This window comes from Babylonia areolata, chromosome 13 (genome assembly GCF_041734735.1).
Source record: "Babylonia areolata isolate BAREFJ2019XMU chromosome 13, ASM4173473v1, whole genome shotgun sequence".
NCBI lineage: Eukaryota > Metazoa > Mollusca > Gastropoda > Neogastropoda > Buccinidae > Babylonia > Babylonia areolata.
In genome coordinates, this window is record NC_134888.1 from 11,359,154 (window position 1) to 11,382,922 (window position 23,769).

The window sequence follows — 23,769 nt, forward strand, 5'->3', positions numbered from 1 at the left end:
ATCTCCTACCAACTTTTCATTCACACACACTGTGTGTGTGCAGTGACACGCTCATTTGCAGACGACAACGAAGCATACCCTCGGTCAGCTCTGCAAGTTGTTTGACAAGATGGCGTTGCGGCGAAGTGTTTGACACAGTAGGAGAGGTCAGACGCAACACAGTGTTGAAGCTACTTTGGAAATGATCCAAACTGAAGGCTCCGATGTTGAAGGAGATAATGTTGATTCATCGGACAGTGATTTTGAACCATATCCTGATGAACTAGAAATAGATTCGGCCGCTGAAGAGGGTGTTTACAGTGGAGAGGAAAGCGAGTCCTGACCATGTGCCAGCTGACCGACACTGACAATGAAATCACTGAGGAAACAGACGACTTTGCTGGTGTTTTTACCAGTGATTGGACTGAAAATGGTGAGTGTGTATATATATATATGTGTGTGTGTGTGTGTGAAAGAAAACAATGTCACATGCTCAGGTGTACAACTGTGTGTGTGTGTGTGTGTGTGTGTGATTGCATGCATATGTTTACTTATTTTCTGTTTTACAATAACATGGAGTTTATTTGTAGAACAAAGTGCTATAGAAATGACAGTAATAGTACTAATACTGATGATACTGTCATTGTTTGTAATATTGTAAAAAATTAAAAAAATCTAAGGTGGTTTTCTTTGACTACATGTAAAAAACTTACCGTATTATGCTTCCATTCACATAAATATTTAGAATAAAGAAGGGAATAAGCAAACAAAAAAATTAAACAGCAATAAGAAGAAAGAGTCAGACCTGCATGATGATTTGTGTGTGTGTATGGTTGCAGGTCATGTTGCTGTGCTGAAGTGGCAGGACAAAAAGTTCATGTGCTGACAACAGTCATGCTGCCAACTACCATGGTCAGTGTGACAACACGACGCCGTCCTGAAATACAGAAGCCAGCTGCAGTACAAGACTACATCACCAACATGGCTGGAGTGGATATGAGTGACCAGCTACTGCAAGTGCAAGTTCTGTGAAGACCTGTTCAAGTGCCACAACACACCAAAACACCAAACTGCCAACTGGTGTCCAAAATGTGGAGTTCCACTGTGTGTGAAGCTGTGCCCAGGACTCAACATCACCTGCCATGAGGTTTTTCACTCCAGACAAGACTATTGTCAGTGATAATACATCAGGTTTATGTGTACAGTGAACTCCTCTTTTTATGTAGAGACAGTATTTTTTTGTGTGTGTGCGTGAATTTCAACTTTCTCCACCATCTGTTCATACTTTATTGCATGTACTAGGTCTTCAGTTCCTAAAATAGTGTTAGGATGTGATGTTGAACATTTGTAAGCTGTTCAAGGACACTTGGTATACCTTTCTGATGGGTGCAAAAATGCTAAAAAAAAAATACCCCAAAAATGGATACCGTGATCAACAAGAAGATGGTGAGTAAATAATTTAATTTTTTGCTCAAATATGGAACAACATTCACTGAATACACATACTACATTTCAATTGTCTGGGTGTTTATTTGTTTTTTTGAGAGTTTTTTTCCCATCCTATACAAACCCTGGGTTTTCTGGGATTCGCAAGGGCAAAAACTCTTGGCATGGAGTGAGTTAAGTGAGACCAGACTGGCAGAAGGCGGCGAACTCTTTGAGCGAGGCACAGGTTACACCTTCTTTTGGAGTGGTCGCGATGAGATCAAGGACAAGTTCTATGAGGACCTGAACACTGTCATCACCACTGTTCCCAACGCAGACAAGCTCATCATTCTTGGTGACTTTAACACAAGAGTTGGCTGTGACAGCACCTCCTGGGAAGGCGTGATTGGGAAGCATGGGGTTGGCAACTGTAACAGCAATTGTCAACTACTTCTCCAGACATGTGTCGAGCACGACCTTCTTATCACAAACACCATCTTCTGCCTCCCTACCCGTAACAGGACGTCATGGATGCATCCTCGCTCTGGGCATTGGCATCTCATCGACTTTGTCATCGTCGGGAAGAGGGACAGGCAGGACGTACGAGTCACGAGGACCATGTGCGGCGCCAAGTGCTGGACAGACCACCGCCTTATCATCTCCAAACTCAACCTCCACATCCAGCCCAAGAGACGGCCTCAAGGCATGAAAGCACCCAAATGCCTGAATGTCAACAAGCTGGAGCTAGGCAACATCAAGCAGAGCTTTGCTGACACCCTGAAGGAACGCCTTGAGTCCACCGTGCTGGACAACCAGAATGTGGAGGCAGCATGGGGCGCACTACATGAGACGGTGTACAACACTGCCATGGAGTGCCTGGGGCCTTTTGCCAGGAAGCACAAAGACTGGTTTGATGAGAACTGCACTGAGATCAAGCAGCTGCTGGAAGACAAACGCCAAGCCTACAGAGCCCACATTGAAGATCCCAAGTCACAGTCAAAGAAAGACATACTGAAGAGCGCATGCAGCACCATCCAGCTGAAGCTGCAGCAGATGCAGGATTCCTGGTTGAGCAACAAAGCTGATGAGATCCAGAGCTTTGCAGACAGGAACGACATGAAGAACTTCTGTAATGGCCTGAAAGAAGTCTACGGTCCCACCACCTCCGGATCTGCTCCACTCCTCAGTGGTGATGGTTCTGCCCAAATCATTGACAAGGACGGGATCCTTGAGAGATGGGCTGAACACTTTGACAGCGTACTGAAGCGCCCTTCCACCATCAATGATGAAGCCATCGACCGACTCCCCCAGGTGCCAGTCAGTTGGATGCCATTCCAACTTTGGAGGAGACCCAGAAAGCTATCCGTCTGCTATCCAATGGCAAAGCCCCTGGCTCAGACTCCATTCCAGCTGAGGTCTACAAAGAAGGTGGTATGGCGCTGACTGAGAAGCTTCATCAGCTGTTCCAGCTCATCTGGCAGCATGAGGCAGTTCCACAGGACTTAAGACGCTTCCATCATACACCTGTACAAGCGCAAAGGAAATCGTCAGGCCTGTGACAACCATCATGGAATATCCCTGCTGTCTGTCGCAGGCAAGACTCTGGCCAGAGTGCTACTCAACCATCTCATAGCGCACCTTGAGCAAGGTCTCCTACCAGAGAGCCAGTGTGGCTTCCGGAAAGAACGCGGGACTATCGACATGGTGTTTGCTGCCAGGCAGCTCCAGGAGAAGTGTCAGGAACAGAACGCCGACCTTTACTCCACCTATGTCGATCTGACCAAGGCCTTTGATACTGTTAGCAGAGATGGCCTTTGGAGAATCATAGCGAAGTACGGATGTCCCAGAAAGTTCATCACCATCATACGGCAACTACACGAAGGGATGCTGGCCTGAGTCCAACACAACGGAGAGATTTCAGAACCATTCCCTGTCTCCAACGGAGTCAAGCAAGGGTGTGTTCTTGCCCCCACTCTGTTCAGTCTCATGTTTTCAGCCATGCTGACAGATGCCTTCAGAGACGCTGATGTAGGCATTGGCATCAGGTACCGCACAGATGGCTCACTCTTCAACCTCAGAAGGCTTCAAGCAAAAACCAAGGTGAGGACAGACACCGTCAACAAGTTCCTGTTTGCTGATGACTGCGCTCTCAATGCTGCCTCCGAAGCTGACATGCAACACAGCGTCGACAAGTTCTCTGCTGCCTGTGACAACTTTGGCCTCACAATCAGCACAAAGAAGACTGAGGTGATGCACCAGCCAGCTCCAGGAACGCCTTACATTGAACCAAACATCTTCATCAACGGGCAGCGACTGAATGCGGTGGACAAGTTCACATACCTGGGCAGTACATTCTCTCGCACAGTTGTCATCGACGACGAGGTGAATGCCAGACTCGCCAAAGCCAGCACTGCCTTCGGCAGACTCCATAAGAACGTTTGGAACAGGAGAGGCATCACCCTGGAGACGAAGCTCAAAGTATACAAGGCCATAGTTCTCACCACACTGCTCTATGGATGTGAATCATAGACGGTCTACAAACGCCACGCTAAAAAGCTGAACCACTTCCACACCACCAGCCTCAGAAAACTTCTCGGCATAAAGTGGCAAGAGAAGATCCCTGACACAGAGGTGCTCACTCGTGCAAACTTGCCCAGCATCTACACCATCTTGATGCAAGCCCAGCTGTGCTGGGCAGGCCATGTAGTTCGCATGCCAGACCACCGGCTCCCCAAGAAGCTGCTGTACGGTGAACTCCAACATGGCAAGCGCTCCCATGGAGGCCAAAAGAAGCACTTCAAAGACACTCTGAAAGCTTCTCTGAAGGCCTTCAGCATCAGCCACGACACATGGGAGCTGAATGCAATGGACGGACCAAAGTGGCGTTCAGCTGTCCACAAAGGTGCCAAATCCTGTGAGGCCAACAGGATCGCTGCAGCAGAGCAACACAGACAGGCCAGGAAAAGCAGTGCCAGCAAGTCCCCGACAGCCGCCACCATCTCCTGTCCACACTGCGTCAGAACCTTCTGGGCGCGGATTAGCCTGACCAGTCATCTGCGCACCCACAGAGCCCAACCCACCCACCCCCAGGATGACTAGATGGTCCTCGTCGATTCTGATGGACGAACCACCACCATGTATGTGGTAAACTATAACATTGCCATTTTTCTCTGGAAATACTTTGTCCATCAATACCAAATATGGCTTGAGAATAGTAGGAAAAAAATCTTCACAGTCATACCAATAATAGGTTGTAAGTCTCCGTAATAAAGCCGTGTTTCCCTTATTATTAACGGTTTATTTCATTGAGGCTATTTCTGGGATTCCGAAAACACCATATCACCGCATCCCAGTTGCAGTAGTGTAGGTGTTGCTGTGTAGGAAGACAGCGTGACCTCAATTATTTCGAATACACATAAAAGAGAAATTGATTTGACCTTGTCGTACTTCCTGGCGAGTGTAACTAAACTTCTTCTGCATCTATCTAAATTCAGAGAAAACAGCTAAATGTTGCAGTGTGACTGTGGTGATCGCAACATCTCATTTACCGCAGGCTTTAAAGAATTCTTAAATGCCCAAGATACACCAAAATAACATGATTTAGACAGCATTACCACTTTGAATATTGCAATCAATTTATTTAGTATATTAAAAAAGCATGCTTATGTATGAATTTTTGAATGTCATTGATAGATCCGCAGTATTGCAGTGACCAAGACAATTTGTATCCACCTGAACATGCTGAGTTTGAATCTGCGCTGAGGCTTGTTTTGTTTTTTTAACCCAGAGCTTTGTAATAACAAATACAGAACACATTTTAAGGGTTAAATTTATCTTTTTCAAGGTTTTTTTTTCTTTTTTTCTTTTTTTTCTAAAGTGTATCACAAGTGAGTCTTGAAGGCCTTGCCTCTCTTGTTTCCCATGTACTAAGTTTTCAAGAAGAAATGTTATACCTATACTCGATTCTACATTGTATGTGTGAAAATGTCATGTTGCCAACACTGTTGCATTTGTATGTGTACTGAAGATTTATATTGCTCACACTGAGTGAATTATCTTGTGACATATCTGTAATCTGTATGTTATTGTTGTTGTTGGTGTTGTTTGTGTGTGTGTGTGTGTGTGAGTGCTTAAATGCGCGCTCAGAAAAAAATCATAACAAAGGCAAAAATGTACATGTCCATGAGTCTATGACAACGTCAAAGTTGATACTCTCAACATAATATGCCCATCATTTTAAAAAAATCCATTGTGTGTTTCTGTTCTTTATATAATGTAATCATTGAAAAAAAAGGTTTTTGAAGAGCATTGAAATAACATTATTAGCAAAGAAACAACCAAGAATACAATGTCACTTTGAAGCTTGTCAGCAATGAAATTTCATCTGTGAGCTCAAACGATGCATTCTGTGCTGTGTGTCAACCAGGCTTCACAGTGAAACAGTCTCAGATGTTTCATTTGCTTGCATGTCAGTTTCTGTGTGGTGTGATGGGCAAGCATTGGAGTTTTTGTTATGAAATTTCTGAGCCAGAATGCTGTGAAAAGGTCAGGAAAAGATTCATCCCTTCAGTGCCATGCATTTATTTTGCTTGTGCTTCCTGTTTGCAAGGTGGATTTTGGTTGTGGAAGGTAAATGATGAACAAGAAATTCAACCATACAAACTACTGCATGAAACTGAAAGTATACATAACCCATACTTTACTGAACAGACTATCAGTTTCTTTACTTAACACACCGGTTAGCAGTGAGCGAACTATTAATATGAGGTAAACAAATTTAGTTGATATCTGAATATATGTTAAGGACTGTTATTAAAAGTAGCTGAGATAAACCAAGAAAATACTTCAAAATAAAAAAAGATAAATTTATCTCCATAGCTTGTGTGCACATAGAGTCCAGAATTCCTGCTATGATGATTATGGATTTATCTGTCATGTGGCACTTTCAAGCACTTCAGAACTTCACAGAAATTTCATTCATGGGGCACTGAAGAGGTTAAAATATCAGTAGATTGGATTGTACCAGTTGCCTGCACTTTGTAACAATGAAACTGTAATCAATCTGGACATGACTGCATAACTGCGTGGCTTTAGTGGAAACAGTCAAAATATTTTGCATATTTTTTTCTAAAAATCTTGGTTATCTTCCCATAATTGTAAGTTATCTCATCCAGTCCAGATTGAACATAGATTTATATTCTCTGACAGTGATAATTTAAAGGGTCATACAAGTCTGATGGTTCTTAAGAGATAAGAAACTGAAAATATCTGATTGAAAAAAATCTTGTCATTAATATTTCTATGTCGAGCAAGTCAGTAGATCAAAGAAACAATTTTTATATTCACATTTATTTCAGATTCTGTTAAATCATGTGACTGATACTAAAGCAGCTTCGTAGTAGTACTTAAGCAGTCCATATTGAATTTGATGAAAACCTTAATGTATTTCTTATTGAAATTGTATGTTATCCATAGCAAAAGTCGCCCAGCCATTTGGATGGTTGATGACATTATCTTCCGCAAGCCAGTGGAAGTTGGATCTCTTCTCTTCTTTTCCTCACAGGTGAGAGAGATAAGAAACACAGTGAGATTGAGTTTGAGTTTGATTTTGAGTTGATAAGGATACTTATATAGGGCCTATCCTCGGTCAAAGACCAAGCTCTAAACGCTTTACAAACTCGGGATCATTTGCACAACAGGCTGCCTGCCTGGGTTGAGCCGACTGATGGTTGCCATTGGGTGATCATGATTCATTTCCTGTGTTATTCAGTCAGATTTCAGGCATGCACACATACACACTCAGACAGACATGTGACATTTTCTACAGTTTGTAGACAGTTTGTCTTGTTGTTGTTTTTTTTGTTTTTGTTGTTGTTTTGTTTTTTGCCACAACCTGGGAAATGTGACTGCAAAATATAGTCATACTTATGATGAGAATGTGTACATGCATGTGTTGCCAGTGTATGCAATATTTCTTTTTGTGCCATGCATGCAACAGACTATGGGGATTGTTCTTTCAGAGAACTTGCTTCCAGACAGTACAATGATTCCAAATTAAAGATGAATACACAATGTTAAATTTTGTATGATAATAATGATAATAAGGGAAAAGATAGAGAAATCTGATAGTTATTCTGCAGAGTAATATTGTAGTGGTCAAATAAAACCCCTGAAACAAGCAATAAAAACATCCCTGAAACCATCAAAGTAGATATAAACAAATAATAATGATGATAATAATGATAATGTATATTTATATAGCGCCCTTTCTCTCTAAGAGCTCAGGATGCTTTACATGAAAGAAAAAATTACAAATTACATAAATCACCAGCCGCCGTGGCGAAGTGGTTAGCGTCGCGGACTGACGGCTGGGAGGACGTGGGTTCGAATCCCAGCGGAGGTGGGTTTTTCGGCCCGTGGCCAGCTTCTACCCAGAGTTGAGTGTGCTGTGGGCTTAAATGAGAAGACTGGGACCACACAGTCAAGTGTCATCCACTTCAAGGAAGCGTCTTTGGGTGTGTTGCTCTAATTACTTGACCAACACTGCAAGTGTCTGTATCTCTCGGGCCTGGTTAACGCCAGGATATCATTATGACAGGAAGCGTAGAGTACAGCCTTGTCACGCAGTCCCAAACCAAACGGACCTCCATAGCAACATCGTCATCCTCCTCCTCCGTCATCATCAATATAAACAAAACAGTCTCAAAGTCTGTGGCCTTTCATGCCCTGCTCTCATGGTGACCTCAGTTTCGATACCCCTCCACTTCTGTACTTGGGGTGAGTCCTGTCAATGTCGATCAGTGTTGGCAGATTCATGGGGGGCTGTTTGAGGGACATGGTGGCGGTCTCCACTCTGGGAGGGATGCTCACTCAGTCTGGCTCCGTGACTAAGCCATTATTGTCGTTAGTAGGAGGCTTAGTATGTGGTGTCCTAAATATGTTAAATCAGAACAGGCACCACTGAACACCACCGAAGTGACTCAGCAGCAGTGCAGGGTCTCCTCTGGTGTGTGGCCCTCTGGCAACCTAACATCGATGGTTCCCTGCAGACTGCCGACTCTTGAACTGTGACGGACGAACCCGGGTGTGGCCTTGTATGGGGGAATCTAAATGAGCGGCGTGGGAGTAATGCCACTGAAACAGGTGCAGATGATGGGGCAGCAAAAAAACAAAACAAAAAAAAATCATTCATCACCACTCTTTCTTAAAACCCCTCCCTCCCCTGTTCCCCCACTCTCCCTCTCCCGCTCTTCATGCATCCAAAGTGAGCTGACATGGAGAATCAGGAAGCTGAGAGTGCTTATAGATTGGTTTTAAAAAGATGAGTTTTTAGTGAAGAGCGAAAAGCAGAGATAGAATCGAATGATATGAGGAGCAGCAAAGAGGAAAAAACGTTCACCATAGGTTCTTGTATTGACAAGAGAAAATTTCAAAAGGTAACAATCAGAGGAAGAGCGGATATTTTTTGAGGAAGTGTAAACACTGATAAGGTCAGAAAGATAGGTAGGTCCTGCAGAGTGGAAAGCAGAACAGCAGAGACACACAACTTTGTATTCAATTCTCACTTAAATGGAGAACCAGTGTAGAGTACGGAGGTGGGGAGAAATGTGATCAGTATGTTGGACTCTGAGACTCAGACAGGCAGCATTGTTTTGGAGTTTTTGAATCTGCTGAAGAAGATTATGCGGACAGCCTATGAGAAGGGAATTACAGTAGTTGATTTGTGACAGCACAAAAGCAGAAATAAGAGTTTTTTGTAGTTTAACAGAAAGGTACTGATGGATAGAGTTAATCCGAGGAAGTTCACAATTGACTGTGCATATCAGATTTACTGCCTGAGCATGCATACTGAGGTTTGAGTCAAGAATGACTTCAAAGTTCCTTGCTGATTTAGAAAACTGAACTGTGGCATCACCAACCACATAAGAAGCAGGAAAAGAAATAGATGTGGACATTCTTGCAGAGGAAATATTCATAGCTTCAGTTTTGTCATCATTTAACTTTAGTTTGTTGAATGTCATCCAGGATTTAACGTTGAGAATGCAATCCCGCATTAACTGAATCAGACTGCCCATTTGGTTTGGTTCTGCAGATTTTTGTAGCTGAGTCTCATCAGCAAAAGATAGGTGAAGAATAGAATGACCCGAACTGACATCAAAAAGAGGAGCAGTGTACAGAACAAACAGAATGGGGCCTGGGACAGAGCCTTGCGGCACACCTGTAGGAGATCAGGATTGGATCAGACTTAAAGTTGTTAACAGAGACAGTCTGGAAGTGGTTGGAGGTATGAAGAAAACCAATTCAGAGCTGTTCAATGAATCCCAAAAACATGTTCAAGTCTGGAAAGGAGTATACTGTGGTCTATTTTGTCAAATGCACCGACAGATTGAGCAAAGTTAACACAGACAGTTTGGCTTCACCAACAGACAGTAACAGGTCATTAAGTACTTTCAACAAAGCAGTTTCAGTACTATGGGCAGATCTATATGCTGACTGAAATGAAGAAAACAGGTTGTTTGATGCTCAGTGGTCTGAAAGTTGGGAGAGAACAATTTTTTTCAATAATTTTGGACACAAAAGCAAGGTCGGATACAGGGCAAAAACTTTTGAGGTCATTGTGATCCAGAATGGCTTTCTTTAGCAGGGGCTTAACAAGTGCAGTTTTGTATACATCAGGGAAGACACCTGAAATTGAAAAATCATTTATAATTTTTGTTGGTGCAGGCAAAACAACATCAAAACACTCATACAGTAGTGGTGTGGGAAGGGAGTCCAGGTCACATGTTTTTGGAGCAGACTTTTTCAACACACAACTGAAGCCATAGATACAAATTGCACACATTCCTGGTACCAGTAATGTACTGTTGCCTCCCAGGCCCTGGAGGGGGTCAGGCTGGCCTTGACTCCCTTCCGGGGGTCACTACCTTGTTGTGGTCAGGAGGTTTATTGGCCAGTGATCAAGCAAGCTAGGTCGGCGGGGGCATCAGTGCTTCTGAAGGTTTACTGCTCTTGTCCTGGGCCTTATTTGACAGCCTACATAGCCAGTGCAGTTGACCAGGCTGTATATGTGGTGTTTTTGGCACTGGTGCCCCTGGTAGGGCTTCCCATGCCGAACAGGTCGTGAGTGAGGCCCAAACTAAGAGTGACCAACTGTTCCTTTTGCTGTTCTCTCTTCTTCTTTTTACTGGTTCTTTTTCTATCTTCAGCTCCCCATCAGTTTTTCTTTTGACTACATCTTCTGTTCTCTGTGATCTTCAGATCCACTGCGTTTGCCATGCAGTGCTTCCGGAGGATGGGATCCTGCAGGTTGAGGCCACTGAGGTCGCTGTGGCGCTTCATGTCAACACACCTCTCTGGCCCGAGGAGGAGGAGTTGCTGTGCTTCTCCCCAATTCTGTGTTATATAGTCCCTTGTCTCTTAACACATCTTTACAGGTGGTTGTGGCAAGAGTTTCATTTCACAAAACTATCAATATTTGCTCATTTTATTTACCTCCATCTGCACCTGTTACCGAACAAGAGTTGGTTGATCTCATCGAGCAGCTCCCCTGACCCTTTTTGCTGTTGGGTGATTTGAATGAACATTCTCCACTTTGGGGTAGTGATGACACTTCTACCGGAGGTCTTCTGCTCGAAAGTATCTTCTAAGATCTCAACTTGTGCTGTTTAAACAATAAATCTCCAACTTATCTTCACTTTGCCACAGGGAAACTATCATGCTTAGATTGTCTGTGTGCAATCCATCATAAATGTTAGACTACGAGTGGAGAGTGCATGATGATCTCCTTAGAAGTGACCACTTTCCATTTATTATTCCGGCTACAGCTCCGCAGTGTGACTCTTTACCGGAACACCTTCCATACCACAAAGCTAATTCGGACCTTTTCTCTGCCTCTATCCATAACCATTTGCAAGAAGAGTTGGTTTTTCAGAGTGCTGATCCTGCAGAAACCCTCACGAGAAGTTATACCAAGTACTTCAACCAAATGGCAAAAGCCCAAAACACCATGGTTTAATGATGAATGTAGAAAAATCAATAAAAAATAAAAAAACACAAACAAGCTCAGCGTCCACAGACCATCCGCGGTAAACGTTCGTGCTTACCAACGACTAATAGCCAAGGCCAGACATATCTTTAAGACCAGCACTCATCATTCTTGGAAAGAATTTTGTTCTTCTATAACATCAGCCACTTCCAAGAAAAAAGTCTGGAAAATCATCTGAAAGATTCAAGGCAAAAACACTAACCTTTCTTTGACCATCTAAAAATTGCAAATTCGTTAATCACTGACAAAACTGCAGTGGCAAATTTGCTGGCATCTACAATAAAAAAAATCTCTTCTTGCACAAACAAATCAACACAGTTCTTGAAAAACAAAACTATCCAAGAAAAAACTCTCTGCAACTTTTCCTCAGACAATTCTGAGGATTACAACTTACCTTTTACTTTGGAGGAACTGAAATCTGGTCTATTGACTTGTACCGACTCTTCTCCTGGTATGGACAAAGTCCATCATCAACTGTTAAAACATCTGCCTGAAAACTGTCTACAAATTCTTCAAAAAGAATACAATCACATTTGGACTACTGGTGTCTTTCCTCCCTCATGGAGGAAGGCTTCCAATACCTAAATCTGGCAAGGACCTTACTAATCCATCTAATTACAGGCCCATAGCCCCAACCAGTTGTGTCTGTAAGCTCATGGAGAAGATGGTCAATGGTCGGTTGATATGGAAATTGGAAACGGATGGTCTTTAAGCCAAAGAGCTGTGTGGTTTCTGAAAAAAATGGTATCCTGTCAATCATCTGATCCGCCTTGAATCCACCATTCGTAACGCCTTTCTCAACAAGAAGCATGTGGTTGCCATATTCTTTGACCTTGAGAAGGCATACAACACTCCTGGAAATTTGGAATTCTTTCTGACTGCATAACCTCGGCTTACGAGGTCACCTTCCTCTGTTCATAAAACATTTTCTTTCAGAGTGACAGTTTCAGGTTTGAGTTGGTACTTGTCTTTTCTGATGTTCATGAGCAGGAGATGGGGGTTCCACAGGGGAGAATCCTCTCTCCTGCTCTCTTCAGTATCAAAATCAACAATATTGTCAAGTCAGTGTAGCAGGATTCTGATTGTTCTTTGCTTGTGGATGACTTGCCCTTTACGCTAGTGGCAGTACTTATCTGGGTGTCCAGCACTGACTTCAGTTACGCGTAGACAAGATCCAGCAGTGGGCAGAAGTGAATGGGTTCACTTTCTCTTCGTCAAAGACAGAGAGCACAACAACCTTAGGCAGTGAACAACCTTAGGCAGTTTTTTCTAGACCCTGAGATTTGCCTGGAAAAAACCATCATCCCAGCGGTCAAAGAAGCAAAATTTCTGGGCATCATTTTTGACCAGAAGTTAAATTTTCTTAGTCATATCAAGCACTTGAAAACATCATATCAACACAAATGAAACATTTTGTGTGTTGTGGCAAACACAGACTGTGGTGCAGATAAAAAGACTATTCTGCACCTCTACAGAGCTTTAGTAAGGTCAAAATTAGATTGTGGCTGTGCAGTGTACCTGTCCTCAAAACCTTCATATTTGAAAATGCTTGATCCCATACACCATCAGGGACTCCAACTGCCTGGGAGTGTTCCGCACCACCCCTGTGTACAGCTTGTATGCAGAGGCAGGGGAACCCTCGTTTTCCAACCGCAGACTAAAACTTACTTTGAATTATCACATTAAACTCTTTTCAGAACCACTGAACCCTGTCTATGACTGTGTCTTTATCCACAATTCAAAACAAGATATGAAGAGAATCCAAATTGTATTCCTCCTTTTGCTCTTCGTATGCTCCCTCATCTAGAACTGGCTGACATCAACCTCAGAGTGGTGTCAGATTTTTCCAGATTCCCTGATACACCTCCATGGACTTTTCAAACACCAGAAGTCTGGTTTGACCTTGCTGCATACCGAAAAGACTCCACCACTTCCTTGGCTTTCAAAGCTTACTTTGCTGAACTTTGTCAAAAGTTTCCTTTGAGAAGATTTTTACCGATGGTTCCAAATGTGATGAAGGTGATGCTGCTTCTGTGTTTTGTCCCTCTGTTCCAGACTGGTCATTTACAAAGCGTATCCCCTCAGAAGGGTCTGTGTATACTGCAGAGCTTACTGCTGAAAGTTATTTCCAAGTCAAAACAAAAGAATTTTATTGTTGACTCATTTGCGTAAACAAAGTGAGTGTATGTTTTAACCCGGTGTTCCGTTGTCTATGTGTGTGTGTCTGTGTGTCCGTGGTAAACTTTAACATTGACATTTTCTCTGCAAATACTTTGTCAGTTGACACCAAATTAGGCATAAAAATAGGAAAAATTCAGTTCTTTCCAGTCATCTTGTTTAAAACAATATTGCACCTCTGGGATGGGCACAAAAAAATAAATAATGAAGCCTAGTTATATGCAAACTGCATTTACTGTTATATTTATATTTTTTGTATTCTCTAAACTTGGCACTTTGATCTGATATTCTGACCCAACAACAAGAGCAGTCATTATTATCATTTTTTGTTCAAACAGGAACTTTTTTTGCTAAGCATGGAAGTTTTATTTATTTTGCAAACGTTTTGGTGCAGATAGTAAAAAAGGGAAATTACTCTGTAATTAATGCTAAGGGACTTAATTTGCTTTAAACTGATCTTTCTCATCTTAAACATTTCAAAATACTCAATACATAAAAAGCTTGTGTGTTTTACTCTCAGTGTGCAGGGCTTTCACTATGTTCATTCGCCCAAGTGGTCTTTTTCGGAAAATACTAAAATCAATATGCCGAGTGGACTTTACAGATCTGTTGGCTGATCCCTGAAGGTCATGGGCAAAAATCAACTGCGTACACACATTCAAAGCACGTGCTCATATTCTTTGCGAACGCGAACGATGCCATTTTGTTTCAAGTTGTTGTCCTGCCCGTTCAATCCTATATTCAATGGACAATACACGATACATGTGATGGAAAGTTGGAGAAGGAGACCGCTAAATATTTATTCAGAGAAAGATTTGTGAACGCCTCATCACTTACTGGATTATGCCCCAAACTGCCATAAAAATATCCACAGAATCAGTCGGAATTCACAGTTAAAAATTGTAAACCATGTGAGTTAATACCCTTGAACTGATCACGATGAAACGAAAAAATTTCCAGTCTTGACTTTTCTCAAAATGAAGTCCTTTTCACTTCTTACGATGTTTAGAAGTACTTGTACTTGGCTCTACATGTTATTAGTTTAACAAAATACTCAATTTTCATACCAACTTTAAAACTATAAAACTAGAATGAACACAAAAGAGAAATTGAATTGACCGTGTCGTACTACATTCCCGGCGGGTGTAACTAAACTTGTACATCTATCTAGATCTAGTGAAAACAGCTAAATGTTGCAGTGTGATTGCGGGGATAGCCATTAAACAGAATTATTTATTGCCCTTAAAGATTTTTTTAATGCCCAAGATACACCAGAATAATATGATTTAAACAGCGTTCTCACTATGAATACCGCAATTGATTTATCGCCCTTTAAAAAAATATGTTCAAATATTAAATTTTAGAACGTTAGTTAAGGAGCCATGATAGTGTAATGGATAAGGCAGTTTCTTCTCACCCGAACACACGGGGTTCAAATCTGGTTAGGACTTTTTTTCTTTCTTTTTTTTTTTTTTTTTAAACACGAAGCTTTATAATAACAAATACAGAACACATTTTAACGATTAGATTTTTTTTTTTAAGTGTATCACAAGTGAGTCTTGAAGGCCTTGCCTCTCTTGTTTTTTTTTTTTTACTCACTGTCTGTTCTGGAAGCCATCGCAGGTCACAGTGTTAACCATCCAAAGCTTTAAAAAAAAAAAAAATTTTTAGATTTTTACCACATTGACAGGGAATAGTTATTGTGTTGTTCTGGCCTGGGTGTCATGTGGATATCCAGGGAAATGAAATTGATGACTGCCATGCCAAGGATGCCATAAAGGGAGTGATTTCTAAGTTGTTTTTCCCTTACACTGACTAGTGTTATGTAAGAATCAGATTATCTTCAGTTGCAATATTCAGGTGTAAGAATTGGGTCTGTTTAACAGAAATGCAGCATGTCTGGTTGACTGTTGTGCAGATTGTCTACACAAAGGGATCCCTGATGCTTGTGAATGTGCATGCTGAAGTACTGGACATACTGACCAGATCACGTGACACCACCAATCACTTCTACTTTGTCTTTGACAGCAAACAGCCAGACATGCCTCGGGTTGTGCCTCACACTTATGCTGGCAAGTATTTCTGCTGGTTTGAGCATAATCACTAAAATGGCATAATCAAGAAAAATCTTATAGTATTTGTAATTTTTACAGCATTTTCAAGAGCTCTAAACACTTACAATTTTATTTAAACTAACAGAAATAAGAGTAAAAACCAGCAATGTTTGAAATACAAAAATAAGACTTTCTCTCACTCTCACTCCGTATGGATGCTCACAGATGTGCATACAGACAGACATACACAACCACAAAGACACACACTTACACAGACCTAAACGAGTGTGTGCATGTTGCAAACAACCACATGCACAAATTATGACAGTGATCAATCCGAATTAAGACACTGAACAGAATACAGAGTGAAACGGCAGTCTGGAAACATAATCCTATTTTCATCTGAACACCAAACCAGATTTATTGCCCTATACATAGAAAATAATCATTTTCCAGGTTATTTACGTGTCAGTAGTGGATACCTACCATTCTTATTTAATGGAGTAGGGAGGGGGGAGGAGGTAAAAGGGATATAGAGGGGACTGGGTTGGGATACCATTATGGGTAGACCTGAGAACACACATCAAATCAAACATGATAGACCTGCACAACAGTTGTGTGCATGTGTGTGGGGATGCACGCATGTTCATGCCTGCATTTGTGTTGTTTAAGATTAGATCTGTTGATTATTACACTCATACATGGTTGTATACTAATGAAGGCTTGTTCAGTTTGATCCATTTAATGAGTGTGCTCACACACATAAGCACACACATGTATACACACACATTCTCTTTCTCTCTCTCTTTCTCTCACGCATGCAAACACACACACTAGCAAACACACACACCAAAAAAACATTGCTGCATTGTCATGTTCTGAGTGTACCAGTAAATACTTCACTATGAATGCTCTTGCTGTAATGACAGGATGACTGTTGCCCTGGTCCTTTAAATCAGGTATACTTTGTTCCATTCCATTCCATTCATTCTCCTGCCCGGGATGGGCGTAGAGGAGACATGAGGGACGATTCCGTAGTCAGACGCTGCCATCCGGTTCTATCTTCTGCCTGTCGTATCAGCGTAGCGCTATCCATATTGGTCCATTCCTTGATGTTGTCCATCCAGCATTTGGCTTGCCTCCCTCTTCGCCTACCACCCTCTAGCGTTCCCTGTAGAACTGTCTTTTGCAGTGAATTGTGGCATGTCACATGCCCGAACCATGACAGCTTCCTCCTTTTGACCACTGCTTTTGTACACAAATGCAATCCACAAATGCAAAACAGTTATTCATCAAAATAAACACAATCATGGATAAATGTACATCTGGAAATTCTGAATAACTGTGTCAGATAATATGTTTCCTTAAAAAGTAAAAGCTGTGGGCACAGAATCAGGAGCACTTTCTCCTCATTCTGTCCATGAAACAAAACACAGTGCCTGCCTAAATCTTAACTTGCAGACTGGCATTGCCAGTTTTGTTGGCTTTTTTTTGTTTTTGTTTTGTTTGTTTGTTTTTTAAACAATGATTGTCTCTGGACAACTCTTTAAGTTTTTCAGTTTCAACCCAACTCAGTTTCAACGCTTGTGGCATAATGGAAAATCTTCGTGGAGGTTATAACTACTGATAGCAGACCCATTCACCTTCACCTTCACCTATCCCGTAGTCTTGTGGACCGTTGGGGCGCCACAGGTGATCTGGCAACCAGCATCCTCCAATCCTCTCAGTTTTCTGACCTCCTGACTGTATCGCTCAACCTCAAGCCCGTCCATTCTGGGATGTTGTCCTCCCATCTCTTCCTCTGTCTGCCTCTCCTCCTCCCCCCTTGCACTGTGCCCTGCAGGAATGTCTTGGCAAGCCCTGATGATCTCGTGACATAGCCATACCATTTGAGCTTGCGTCTCTTGACCAAGGTCAACAGGTCTTCGTAGGGCCCAATGACTTGCCTGATTCTGTTTCGAACTTCTTCGTTCATGATATGATCTTTGTAGGAGATGCCCAGGAGTCTTCGAAAGCATCTCATCTCAGTGGACTGTATTCTCTTTTCTATTTCAGCTGTTAAGGTCCACGATTCACATGCATACAAGAGTATTGATGTCACAAGGTACGCATCAGCAGACCCATTAGTGAAGTGCAACCAGAGGAATCAAATATATCTGATGAACTCAGTCATGCTATTTTAGAACAAGAAGTTGCAGATGCTATTCGGAAATTTAAAAAAGTCAAGGCTTGTGGTGTAGGCAGTATTATGGCAGAAATGTTAAAATCAGCTGATAATATTGCTGTATATTTTTTAACAAAACTGTTTAACATTCTGTTTGATAAGGGCGCATATCCAGATGAATGGGCGAAAGCAATAATTGTTCCAATTTTTATAAACGGAGATAGTAGTTCAACAGACAACTATAGGGGCGTGTCTTTGCTCAGTCTTATTAGCAAATGTTATCATCAGTGCTAAACTGAAGACTTGTCAAATGGGCTGAAGAAAATGATATGCTAACAGAGTCTCAGGCTGGATTCAGGCATGGTTATGCCACAACAGATCATATTTTTACTCTGAACGCGGTTATTGAGAAATCTTTATCAAAGAAGGGAGGTAAGCTTTACGCCTGTTTTGTTGATCTGAGAAAAGCATTTGACTCTGTGCAACATCAGTCTTTGTTTGATATTTTGATTCAGAAGGATATAAAGGGGAAATTTATTAATGCTATTATTGCTATGTATAAATGTGTTACGTCTTGCGTACGTATTGAAGATAAGTTAACTGAGTTTTTTGATTGTCCCATTTGGCCTAAGGCAAGGTTGTATGTTAAGCCCAATATTGTTTTCGTTGTTTGTTAATGAAATTGCATCAGCAGTTGAAATCAGTGGTATTCATGGAATTCAGTTTTTGCCTGATTTATTAGAGTTGTACATTTTTCTGTTCGCAGATGCTATAGAATTGCTATCTAACACTGCGATTGGTCTGCAAAATCAAATTAATATTCTGAATAATGCATGTAAAACACTCTTCTTGAATGTAAATACTGACAAGACTAAAGTGATGGTTTTTTGAAAAGGTGGCTTTTTGAGAAGATATGAAAAGTGGAATCTCGATGGAAATGCTCTAGAAGTAGTGAATGAATATAATTATCTAGGGTTTGTTTTTACGACAAAAATGAGTATAAACAAAGGAGTAGGGATTTTAGCAGCAAAAGGCAAACATGCATGCATTGACTGTATAAAATATATAACAAAGCTGAATGATATTTCCAAAAGATGTTTTTTTCAAAATATTTGATGCTCAGGTACAACCCATTCTTTTGTACGCTTCTGAGATGTGGGGTCTTAACAGACTTGATAATGTTGAGAAGGTTCATTCCTTTGCATGTAAACGTTTTTTGAACATACCACTTAGAGTACCAAACAAGTTTGCATACGGCGAATTAGGACATTGTCCACTGTTTATAAATAGCGCAACAAGGTGTATCAAGTACTGGTTAAGGTTGCTGAATATGAATGTGCACCAATCACCCAGACAGGCATATTTGATGTTGTTTAACCTAGACAAAAGGGGAAAAAAATGCTGGGTGTCTTTAGTAAAAATTACTTTATTTGGACTTGGGTTTGGATATGTCTGGTTGCAACAAGGTGTTGGTTGTGAGCGAACTTTTTTGTCATTATTTAAGCAAAGAATGAAAGATATATTTATGCAAGAGTGGGACGAGTCAGTAATGTCTAAAGATATATATCATAACTAGAGACTGTTTAAAACTGGTTTTCAGTGTGAGCAATATTTTGACTTTGTGGATAAAAAGTGTTTTAGGGACTGTTTGGTAAAATTACGGCTTGGCTTGCTCCCAATAAATGGATCATTTTTTAGGAGAACATTCAAATGTAATTGAAATTACGCATGTAAACGTTGTAATGTAGTCGAAGATGAAAACCATTTTATAAACAATTGTGTCATTTACAATAACCTACGGCAAAAACACTTGAACTCTGAAGGTCAATCGTATGTTCACTTGTTGAAGAATGGTTCTGTTTACAGTATTTGTAAACTCTGCGTTTATGTATTTAATGCTCTGAAGATACGACAGGAATTCTGTGACAACAATGATAAAAGTTAAAATTAATTTACTATGCACAAGAAACACTTTTGTTCTACAGGTTTAAGTTAGTATGTATTTTACATTTTGTTGTCGCTGCGTGATCACCTTGTTGTGTACTTTTGACCTCTTTCTAGGGGCCGGAGGCCTGGAGATTAAAGTTTTGTTGTTGTTCTTGTTTGTGGAAGTGACAAAATGTCAAGGACATCTCATCTGTAAGCATCTGGCACAGTTCAAAAGGATGATTATGCAGATTGCAGATAGCATTTGCGTTTCTGTTTCTGCTTCAGTGTGATCACTCTTGTACATTTCCACTGTTACAACTGTGTTTGTACACTAACGTAAATGCAGCTTTACACTTTATTGTTTGGAACAATAATCTATCTGTCTAGTACTCTGTGTTTAATACATTTCCTTAATGATGTGTCTTTGCAGAATCTATGCTCTACCTGGATGGCATGAGGCATATGAAAGACTGAATGCTCAGAACCAGCAATACAGCTGGAGGCAGCGTGGTGCTGGCATCAAGTTCCCCGATTTTATTTTTTATTTAATTCATTTATTTGTTTTATTTATTTATTTTTGGGGTTTTTTTTAGCAGTAAAGTTGTTAAAAAAATGAAATGACCATCATTTCTCTATGCTTGGTAGGTTAAAAGGGAAAAAAGACACATGGCAGTTGGGCTGGTGAAACCTGTCTTTTCACCTTGGTGTTGAGGCTATCCACATTGATGGTTCCAGTACAGCTGATGATGTTGACTCCTTGCACGTTCTGCAGACTTTGATGGATTGGTTGTGCCAGACTGCAGCAGTTTTATTTGCTCACATGTATAAATTAAGTCTGTGCAATGAACCTGTTATGATTGTTGCTCCGTGTGTGGTGTGTGTGTCTGTGCAATGAACCTGTTATGGTTGTTGCTCTGTGTGTGTGTGTGTGTGTGTGTGTGTGTGTGTGTGTGTGCATTTCCCCCTGGTAAGTAATTTTTTCCTGAAATGCTTTGTTCACACCAAATTTGGTTTTAAAAATCTGTTATTTCCACACTTTCAAATTATAATCAATGCACTGCTGGAAGGGGCACAAAAATTATGTTTCCACAGTCATTTTGCTGTTACATTTTTTTGCCCCAAGACATTTGTGCTTTTTTCTTGACACATTGACAAATTGCAGTAGATTTATAATTTTTAGTTAATGTTGAAATTTCTTCTGCTTGATATGGAAACTACATTGATGCATACATCTGCCAAGTGCAGCAAAATACTAACAATTAATCAGAACATTGTATTTTAAAATATAACTCACAGCATATAAAGCCTGCTGTGTTTTACACTCACTGTGAAGGTCTCATGTTATCTACATTCACCCAAGTTTAACTTGTTTGTGCTTTTCTTCTATGCCTACCAGGATGAAGATCGCATCAACAGTTCACAAGAACCTATTTTTTGAAAAGAGGTGAAGGAAGTTGTTGAATTTTATCTGGAAAATTCTTTGTGTAAGGCCTCATTATGCATGATGTGTAAACGACCGTCTAAGTAAACAGATCCACTTGCCTTCTTGGGTTCATCAATGTCAACAAGCAAGATTTAGAGATTTTAACTTTTTTTTCCCCTATTCAGACCTTTTCACTTTGAAACAAGTGGTGCAACAGCCAAATCATTTTGCTGGATTAAATCAGCAGAAGAATAAATCCAGTGTCCATTTTTACTAACTTTATTTACTTTCTTATCACCCTGTGCCAAACATGGCACATAGGGCTGGGACAAGGGCTTTCTATCTTTCTCTGTCAGCTGCCATTTGTTCAGCTACTTTCAGGTCATTGATGTTTACAGACTGGAGTGTTCTTTTGAGGATTTGTTTTGTTCTTTCTCTTTTTCCTTTCGGCCTCCAAGACAGCACTGCCTTTGGTGGTTTTCAATGAACATTCTCAATACATGGCCATAATATTTCTTTTTTTCTTTCTGATGATGTTTGATATGAATGGCTGTTGAGCAGTTTCCTGGGTTAAGACCATCAGAACCCCCCGGTTTGGCCGGAAGGGTCCAGGCCCCACTTCCAAAAGCAAGACCTAAAAAAAAATTTTTTTTAAAAAGGCTTTTGTACAGACAGCAGTTATTTTCAGGTCTGCACATTAGGACCGTGAAGACATTGGATTTGAAAGGTTTAGCTTTGTTCTTTTGCTTATGTTTTGGTTTTTCCAGATATTGCTCAGAGAGTTGAAAGCTACAGCAGCCTTGGTATTCCAGTTCTGACTTCCCTGATGATGTTGCCATCTGCTGACACTTTACTTCCAAAATACACTCCTCTACATTTTCAAGGTCTTCTCCACTGTTGAACCCTTTCTTATCCTGCACTGACTTTCATCAGTTCGGTTTTCGATGTACTAATGAGGAGTCCAGCTATGCCAGCAGCCTTTGCTAATGCATCTATCAATTCCTATAAGTTGTCATATGATTGGCAGAGCAAGGCAAGGTTGTCCGCAGAGTCGAGATCCTGGAGAGTTGTTGCCTCTGACCACATGATGCCTCTGTTGTCATATATGCATTTCCTTGTTACCTAGTCTTTGGTCAAAACAGACAGAAATGGAGTGAGGATACATCTTTGCTTGACACCTGTCTTGACAGCAGATCTTTCTGAGCATCCATTGTTCATCAGCACAGAACATTTTGAGTCCATGTAGAGATCTTACGTTATGTTACTGACTTTTTGGGGTATTCCATATTTTGCTGCAATATTCTACAAGGTGTCCCTATGTATGCTATCAAAGGCCATCTGAAGGTCGACAAAATTAACTGTGAGGGGGATCTGCCATTCTAGGCACTTCTCTTAAATGATTCAGAAAGTAGTGGTCTGGTCTGTGCAGCTTCTAGCAGGGTGAAATCCTGCCTGTTCTCCGAGAATTATGTTGAATTTGTCTCTCATTCTGTTTGATAACATTCTGTTAAAGACTTTACCAGCTACTGATAGAAAGGTAATAACCCTCCAGTTACAACAGTCTGAGAGTCTCCATTCTTTGGAAGCTTGATGATAGTCCTGTGCTTCTGTTCCTTGGGGGCTTGTTCAAAATCTAGAATTTCATTCATGATACCAAGCAGTGCAGGCATTGTGTCCTCATTTAGGTTTTGAAGCCTTTCACTCATAATCTTGTTTTCCCTTCTGTTTGATTCTCTTCAATTTCTTTATGGCATCACTGAGTTCTGATAACCTGAAGGGGACAGTATCTTTGTTAAGTGTTTCCCTGTCTCCTGAAAATACTGCTTGACTGGTTGGGTTGGGCCTGTTAAGTACCTCCTTGACCTTGGCTATGCATTGGCAGTGGTTGCTTCCAACATCAGCTCCACTGTATGCCTTGGCTTCTAGTATGCTTGACCAGTATCTTTTGTTTTCCATGGCATGGTCTGTTTGGCTTCTGCTTTTCTAGGCAGTTACAGGTGACTTGGTGGATTTCTTTGTGAGGAAAAATCAGGTTTGCTTTGCACATACTTCACAAAGAAAAAAGATTCACATACATTAATCTGGTGGAAATTTTAACCTGCCTGTTTGCTAAAAGACACACTGATCAGAAGCACATGGGACAGAATACTACACATGCACAGCATTTTTTGATTTCTTTTGTTTTGTTGCTGCTTATCTTGATATTGAAAAATTAAAAGTGGTTTTATTGCTCTTGTTTGCATGGCAAGTCAATTGTTACAAGAACTGAATGTCGAATTTGAAACATGATTTATTGGTTTGTAATTTCACATGTAATTTAATTATGTTTGTATCATTTCTTGTAACTTTATGAATGTATTTCATGGAATTTCATTGTATGTCAGATTTTTATTTTAAAATTAAGTCAACAGAATAGTATAGAAAAGTGGAGACAGATATGATTGTTGAATGCTTGAATGACTTGACCCTTTGACCAGAAATGCCCCTAAATGTGGACTGTTTGAAGAAAGATACAACTGTCAGTCTTGTCTCATGGGCTGCCAACAAGAAGTGCAAGAAATGAGGTGCAGAT

At 40.9% G+C, this 23,769-nt stretch overlaps 1 protein-coding gene across 1 annotated transcript in view; it reads left to right on the plus strand.

Annotated features, from left to right (window-relative positions):
• LOC143289053 (acyl-coenzyme A thioesterase 10, mitochondrial-like) overlaps positions 1-20,673 on the plus strand; it is a 48,732-nt gene extending 28,059 nt beyond the window's left edge. The window contains exons 3-5 of the mRNA XM_076597864.1: positions 6,880-6,967; positions 15,546-15,699; positions 20,205-20,673. Of these exons, the coding sequence (XP_076453979.1) occupies positions 6,880-6,967; positions 15,546-15,699; positions 20,205-20,248 (286 nt within the window). The 3' untranslated portion in view covers positions 20,249-20,673. The remainder of the gene's footprint in view (positions 1-6,879; positions 6,968-15,545; positions 15,700-20,204) is intronic.
• The last annotated feature ends 3,096 nt before the right edge of the window (positions 20,674-23,769 follow it).